At 40.0% G+C, this 8,267-nt stretch overlaps 2 protein-coding genes and 1 pseudogene across 2 annotated transcripts; all 3 read left to right on the top strand.

The window, feature by feature from the left end:
* Window positions 1–1,968: 1,968 nt before the first annotated feature.
* On the top strand, window positions 1,969–2,846 carry LOC101303203 (zinc finger protein ZAT12-like). Its single transcript, XM_004294556.1, has one exon. It carries the CDS (start codon window positions 2,064–2,066, stop codon window positions 2,583–2,585), a length of 522 nt encoding a protein of 173 aa, XP_004294604.1. The 5' UTR covers window positions 1,969–2,063; the 3' UTR covers window positions 2,586–2,846.
* A 78-nt stretch (window positions 2,847–2,924) lies between these two features.
* Window positions 2,925–4,179, top strand: LOC101299283 (annotated as a pseudogene).
* Window positions 4,180–7,269: 3,090 nt separating this feature from the next.
* LOC101302916 (zinc finger protein ZAT11-like) lies at window positions 7,270–7,904 on the top strand. Its single transcript, XM_004294555.1, has one exon. The coding sequence runs from the start codon at window positions 7,309–7,311 to the stop codon at window positions 7,783–7,785; it is 477 nt and encodes a 158-aa protein (XP_004294603.1). The 5' UTR covers window positions 7,270–7,308; the 3' UTR covers window positions 7,786–7,904.
* Window positions 7,905–8,267: the final 363 nt, after the last annotated feature.

Below are 8,267 nucleotides of genomic sequence, written 5' to 3'. Positions count from 1 at the left end.
GGGGAATATGCGCGCATTTATGCTTTGAAGTTTGGACAAACGCTGGTGGCATTAAATGGGTGATGTCAAATTAATCAATTTCAATTTTTATTATTAGCATCACTCAAAATCATTGTATGTCTACTAGTATTGTATAACATGTTAATTTATTGGTTATAGGAGAAAACATACGTACATATCAAAATGAACAAGGTGGAGCACAAATAATTTGACAAATTCGACCGTTGGATTTGATCATTATAAGGAAATACGATTATGGTAAAAAAAATTACATGTTTTTTGCCACGGCGGAAATTTGTCGTCGCCAAACGTGAAGTTTTTTGCCACGGCACAAAGTTGCCGTCGCAAAAAATAATTTTTTTTTGCCACGGCGCAGAGTTGCCGTCGCAAAATGGTTTTAGTTTAACCACAGAAGCTTTGCCGTCGCAGCGTCGTCCGCGAAACTTGAACCAATGGCGACGGCAAATCCGAGTCATGGCGATTTTCGGTGGCTAACTGAATTCTTTTTTGTAGTGCACTTAGGCCACGAAAATTTTGTTGTCTTAGTGACTCTTAGGCTATGAAAAACTGCGTCATCATAAAGGCTACGTACATGATCCGTTGCTTAAGTCGGGCTCGGCAACGAAAACAAAGTTTTGTCACCTGTCCCTCATAATTAAGTGGAATCTTTAGGCGACTAAACCATTTATTCTTCTCCTACGAGATGCACTTTATCGATAAAAGTACTCTGTCACTTAATTAGGTGTCATACTTAGGCGACAAATCCATTGTCTTTCACCTAAATTTTTTATTTACTCAATGAAAGACTACCGGGGGTGACAATTTGTCGCCTAAGTACAGCACTTCGGTGAAGAAATAGATTACCGTCGCCTAAGTATTTCAAATAGATCATGATCTAATTGAATTATTATTATTTATTTTTTTGTGATTCTCCTTTGACGTATCATACCATGAAACTTTAGGAAATGCTAACTAGATCAACCCGAGTGCTTCTTCATTCCGCGTTCAAAAAGTACTGCCGATGTTTTTCATGCTTGCTCAAGTCTTTCTGCTAAGACACAGGCTATGATAAACTATGTAAAAATAAACGAACGTACTCATAAACTTATAAGATTATAGTTAAGCCAGATAAACTATGTATGATATACATTAGAAAGACGAACAATATAGCTGGGAAACTATCTAGGAAAGTAGGAAGCAATTATATGAGGCAAGATAACGAAAGCCATGATGGATGACAATAGTCTGAAAGTACGAATTAAACTAGCTCATTCTTTATTGATCAATAACTGCGACGGACGCGTAGATTTTTCGGCAAGATACACAGTTAGCTTAGCTACTTAATTTGTTGTGTGCTTGCCACACAAACACGTTAGCGATGATCTCCGTCTAATAGATAATCAGATCAGATTGCCACGTAGAGAAACACTCAACGGTCGACAACGACATTGAGCTAGTTTTTTTTTTTTTTTTTTTTTTTTTAAAGAAAGGGACGGTGCAAGGAGTGAAACAAATATAGTCTAAACCCTATATTCAAAGATATACCGGTTTTAAAAAAGTGTGTCATTGACGACTTAGCTATTTCCTTCGACGAAACAGCTAGCTAGTTTCTTAAACACGCGCGGTTGATGCGGTTGGGCTTGGACGCCGACCGTTGGATCGATCTAGAAGAGTCGGGAATGTTCATACTTCAAACGACCCTCGGCTAGTCGGTCTATAACGACCGCTTCACCAAGTTAACTCACACTCCAGCAACGCGGTGACGCATACGTGGCCGCGATGACGGCACTAGAACAATCCCACAAGAAAACACACTATATTACAATAATACCACACTCCTTACATTACTTATTCTCCAAGTCTTTAAGGGCAAATCCGAACACGTCATTGCTACTTACTTAGTACGCTACTAGTCATAGTTTCGCAGCCTATATATACCACCCCTCTATCTCACTTCTTTTCATTCCACGCTTACTGATCGAGTATCGAACTTCATCTCAATCTCACACAGCTTCCTTACTTTCGCTTCGAAAATCGAAACTCCATCCCTAACCAGCTTAGCCATGAAAAGAGACAGACAATTCGAAGATGAGCAGACCCTGGACTTGGTTAGTTGCTTGATGCAGTTGTCCAAAGCCGGCCAAAATGATTCGTTTCCCGTCAAAAAACAGAAGACGTCAGATCGTGCCTTTGTTTGCAAGACCTGTAATCGCGAGTTCTCCTCGTTCCAAGCCCTCGGAGGTCACAGGGCGAGCCACAACAAGCCGAAACTAATGGCCGGCGGAGCTACGGACCTTTTACAGCTTTCTCAGTCTACGGCTAGCTCGCCGGCGAAACCCAAGACGCATGAGTGCCCGATCTGCGGGCTTGAATTCGCACTTGGGCAAGCGCTTGGAGGACACATGAGAAGACATAGGGACCTTATGAGTTCTGCTGCTGCAGATCGAGTTCGGGCAGCAGCCGTGCCGGTGTTGAAGAAATCGAATAGTAGCAAAAGGGTGTCGTGTTTGAATCTGGATTTGAATTTGGCACCGCCGGGAGATCAACGTCATTACGATTTGACAAAGTTGCAGTTGATTGTTTGAAACCGATCGAATAGTATAGTGTTGCACATATTGTATACCTAATTCGATTAGGTTAGATGTGAATTTCTATAGTCGGAATTTTTTTATTCGGTGTTCGTATAGAAACAGTGGAGACGATTTATATCAGTTTTCTCCAATATTTTTTGGTTAGCTGATTGTTCTCAGCTAGTTTAATTTCTTTTGACATTGGTTTGGTACATTCTTTAATTTGTTCTCAATTTAGACAACGATATATTGTTCTCAATATTATTTGGTACTCAATTGTTGCCTTGGATAATACTTGCCAACTAGTCGTACGTGGTCAACCAAGGTTGCTCATACCCAGTAACGAGAGGACACATGGTCCTTTATAATGAAGAACATGAGGTCAAAAATAGTAATTGGTTGAACCTGCCTTTGGCGTTCAAACAAAATTTTGTTTCTCCATGATTTTTTTTTTTGGATAATTTGTTTCTCCATGATATACATTCATGTATTACATAACATGCATTTTCTTTCTATCAAAGCAAGAGGCTTTAACTTAGAACTCTCTCGTTCCAAATAAAGGAGGAAGAGAACGATCGAGCCATTGAGATTAGGCAGAGCATCCGTCATAAGCGACTAGTCAAAAATATTTGAGCTCTCTCATTCCAAACTCTGCTATATAATGGATGAACTTTTTTCTTAGCTAAAATTAACTGAATGTTCGAAGAAAAGTAAATGAAACATTAAGCAACTTCAATGCTAATCTGCTTCAGAGAAAGGAAAAAACAAAAAAACAGATACACACACACACTTGAATATTGCTGCTGATGGGCTTGGACGCGGACCCAGTTTTTTCTAGACTATTGGAACGTTCAAAGCACTCTCACTGGGTTGGGCTGCCTACGACCGCTTGAACGGGTGAACAAATTCCCACTAGCGTACAAATTATTTACGATAATACCTTTCATTCAGTTGCTTACTCGCCAAGTCTTCAAGGGCAAATCCGAACACGCAACTAGCTTACTAGTCATACTACAGTAACGTTTTGCTCTCACAATCAGTTGCTTACTTCCTCAGGTCCGATTAGATATTTGTCAGTCAGATCAAAGCTCCAAAGCTAAATCGGAAACTCCTCCGACCTCATTAGCTAAGGAGCAGACTCTAGATTTGGACAATTGCTTGATGCTACTATCTAAAGTAGACCAAAATGACAACTTCTCAATCAAAAAGTAAAAGAACTCGGGCCGTGTCTTTGTTTGCAAGACGTGTAATCGGGAGTTCTCGTCGTTCCAAGCCCTAGAGGCCATAGAGCGAGCCACAAGAAGCCGGGCGGTGCAGACCAGTTCGACTTGCACAGCCAAGCTCACCGGCGAGGCCTAAGAAGCACGAGTGTCCGATCTGCGGGATGAAATTCGCAGTTGGGCAGGCACTTGGGGGACACATGAGGAGACACAGAGATGTTATGAGTTCAGCTGCCGAACGGATTCGGGCGGCAGCTGTGCCGGTGTTGAAGAAATCAAATAGTAGTAAAAGGGTGTCGAGCTTGAATCTGGATTTGAATTTGCCACCACCTGGATATCAACATCATTATGATTTGACAATTAATGTTGTAGTTAACTTCTTGATTTAATTAGATATTGCTTTGTGTTTTCATCTCCTATTACGCTAGATGCATGGGTTCACCTGTTCTTCTCTTGTGAGCATGCTTTTGTGTTTACAGTCAAATAGGACTGACACGGCGGGCAAGCTTTCACACGATTTAAATTTAACTTTATGTTATCAGTTATCACACATATTCACACCATTTATATATATCACACAATTTAAACATATATGTTTGTCGTTAAACTATATCACATAATTTTTCTGCTACCAAATTGCCTTGACGGTATTAACTCTGGAGCTAGCATAGAGGGATATGTGCACAAACAAGTAGTAATCAGACTATTGTGGTATTGAAGGAAACTAAAGCTGGTATGAGGGTGATCTTCTCCAATTATGATGTTCTCGACACAGGGACTTGCTCTCCTCTCTGTTCAAGAAACTCTCTGAGAGTGAGGAGTGAGGGTTCTGAATGACCTAGCGGGTTGCCACTAGGAGCACTTCATCAACATAGTTGGGCATCAATTCAAAGTGCATGTATGACCAGAAGATGACCCACAACCTCCACTATTAGAGTATCAGTTCTCCCAAGCTCACATCCGCGCAAGGCTCACCGTAAATTGCATAAGGCCCACAGACGATTCCCCACATCGGTTTCTTGAGATTTTCAAAGGAGATGCATACTATTTTACCCAAGAAAGCGCAAGTTGGGGTACTTTTACTCCAAATAAAGGGATTCAGATTTGTCAACCAGCTGCTTTTGCTGGTCTGCACCATCCAATCAAAAGAGAGAAAGAGAGAGAGAGAGGTGATTGGTTGGTCATGGAGACCAGCAAAAACTGCTGGTTGGCAAATCTGAATCCCAAATAAAGCTAGAGAGTCAAGCCATTGCAGACCACATCCGGGGTCACCTCTGGCAGTCGGATGGCCCTCTGAACATAGTCTGGACGTTGGCGCACTTAGTTTGGATGATTAAGTTGGCAAAAAAACATGTATAATAAAAAAGAATCAATAGAGAGAAAATTAAATTTCCTATATTTATAAGAAACTCTACAATTTTAAAGATGAGTTTAGGATATATGAGATTTTTAAAATAAGGGACACGGTAGAGTTGTAGAAAAAAAATTGCTCAAAGCTTAAAGTCGAGAAATTAAAGAGAAGTCGTTGGAGATGTTCTCAGGATTGCAAATGCTCTGCCTTTTTCCGACAGTGTGGGCCAGTGACTCAAAGCTTTAAGTCGAGAAATTAAGTCGAGAAATTAAAAAGAAGTCGTTGGAGATGTTCTCAGGATTGCAAATGCTCTGCCTATTTCCGACAGTGTGGGCCAGTGACTCAAAGCAACGTATGTATTGACAATACATATCAATATGAACAACTATGTATAATTGATAGTAGTCAGATTGTCAAAACAACCTATAATATTTGATAGATGATTTTGGGAACTTAATTTACAAAATTTTGGATGCTATTAAATTATGAAATGATCTACAAATATAGTAGATTAACAGAGCAACTTTAAAAAAATAATAATAATAATAAAAAAATAAAAATAAAAACTGAGAAACTTAGAAATAAACTAGGAGCACAATCACCAACTAGTTTTTGAATTTTGATTGTGAACGTGATTGTGATGGACCGCGTAGATTGGTAAGACACTACTTAACTTACGTCATGCGTGTGTGCTTGCGATGCACGTTTCCTATATTTGTCTCCTCCTTTTGCGTCTTCCCACTGGCAAGTGGGAACCTTCTCCTTTTTTCTTTTTCTTTTTTTCCCCTGCGAACTCCGCAACGACACAAGAACAGTCTAGTCCCCACGCGCTGCATACGGATTATTATTCGCTGTACCAAAAGTCCAAAACAGAGAATTATAGGATCGGGTTGTGATACAAGAAAGAACATATTCAACAATATTGGATAGAGATACCAGATGATGCATAGACTTTTAAAGACGCCATTAGTGAGGATTGAGGAAGTCCAGGGTCATGTCTACAACTGTTAATGATATCTTCTTCTTTTTCTTTTTGGTCCACACCTAGCTACCTCCAAGTTCTAAACTCGATCTAATCTGCTTAGTCATTTTTTCATTAGTTGAAGTGTCTAACGAATGAAAATACTCGTATAAATGGAAACGTTAGTACGCTAGCATTTCAAACATATGATTGATCTTTCACTTGTATATGATAGAAAAGTTAAACTTCATTGAAACTTGGATTTTTGAATTTAAGAACGTTAAAAGCGGCATGTATAAAGATGATTCATGTGAGTTGTTGGAAGTAATACTATTGTCATTTAGTTACAGAGTTGTGCAGTGAACATGCCCATGTCCAACGGTCATATATGATTCATAATTTATTACTGGTTCTCGACTATCAATATACTAACGGTTAAATGTTTACACTAATATCAATTTTTTAAAACTTAGGAATGTTAAAAGCTGTATGTATAGACGATTCACATGAGTTGTCTGAAGTAACATTACTGTCGTTATTTAGTTAGAGAATTGTACGATGAGCCGACTCAGGTCCAACGGTCATGATTTATAATTTATTGTTTGTTCTCGACTATCGTTATTCCAACGGTTAAATATTTACGGTATATCAATTTTTTTTACTTATTTTATTTAAATCACTCCGATTTATGATATAATATTATCATCATTTTACATTTAAATTGAAAATTAGTAAAAGATCCACAACAGTTTCCGAAATTAATTTGGCTTTGACATCTCCCATTGAAGACATAACAAATCAGAGATGTGGTCGCAGCCCAATTTTCAGTAGTTTGCATGGAAGCCATGTTTAGCTCTACACGCGCCTTGGCTGCGGCTTCAATTCGTAGCATCTAGAAGAGTAGGATGTTGAAAATTCACAATTTCCCACTGGGTTGCCGAGAACGACCCCTTCGCGAAGTTTACTACTCCACCAAGGCCGTGCTGGGCCTGGCCCACTACAACGGCTACATCAGAATCTCACTAGAAAACCCAAAACGTACTCCGTTACTTAATCCTCAAGTCTTCACAAGACCGTACTTAGCTGTCACTACTAGTCCTAGTCATTCTTAGCTGCCCCCACCGACTCAAACCGCTATATAAACACACCCTGCCTTCCTCTCACTTCCATGCAACTCACCCATAACGTCTCAATTTCACACCCATAATGAAGAGAGCCAGAGAAGATGAGCAGCAGACTGACGACTTGGTCAGTTGCTTGATGCTACTATCCAAACTAGACCGGAACCATTCCTCCTCGATCCGAAAACAACCCTCCTCCGGCCGCCTCTTTGCTTGCAAGACGTGTAACCGGGAGTTCTCGTCGTTCCAGGCCCTCGGAGGCCACCGAGCGAGCCACAAGAAGCCGAAGCCAGACAGTGGCGCTGCAGATCTGTTACAGCAGCCTTCGTCACCAGAAAAGCCCAAGAAACACGAGTGCACGATCTGTGGGATGGAATTCGCAGTCGGGCAGGCGCTTGGGGGACACATGAGGAGGCATAAGGATGTTATGAGTTCTGCGGCGGAGCGGATTAGGGCGGCGGCCGTGCCGGTGTTGAAGAAATCGAATAGTAGTAAAAGGGTGTCGTGCTTGAATCTGGACTTGAATTTGGCGCCGCCTGGTTATCATTTGATATCTAATTAAGATCGATGTAATTGGATCTGTAGTAGTCTAGTGTTGCAGATAGTGATTATTTCTGTAGTCATTTAATTGATTCGTTATTTTATATAGATACAGACATACAGTAGATGAATTTTAATTTTTATTAATTTATTTCCCATTTGGTACTGAATTTTCATGGTATCACTTACTCCGGTTTATTTCTTTGCAAGTGGAAAGATTAATAACATAATGGAAATGTATATATTGAATATGATCCTTACAATGAGATTCATTCTCTCCATATTTCAAATAATTAGCAAATGTCAGATATCGTTCACAGTATTTGTGTTGCTAACTTATCCTACGCGCGTACTCATCAAGCCAAGTAGACACCGAGTAATTTGTTCATGCCATTGTGGCCTCTACATAACACAACACCGATAAAGCAGCAAGATTAATTTTGTGTGTGTATCACATAAATTGTCTTCCTTATTATACGCTTTTAGCAATGAAGCCAACAAATC

This window comes from Fragaria vesca, linkage group LG3 (genome assembly GCF_000184155.1).
Source record: "Fragaria vesca subsp. vesca linkage group LG3, FraVesHawaii_1.0, whole genome shotgun sequence".
Lineage (NCBI taxonomy): Eukaryota > Viridiplantae > Streptophyta > Magnoliopsida > Rosales > Rosaceae > Fragaria > Fragaria vesca.
Note: the sequence above shows the minus strand (reverse complement) of the source record. Positions and strands in the feature narration are given on the sequence as shown.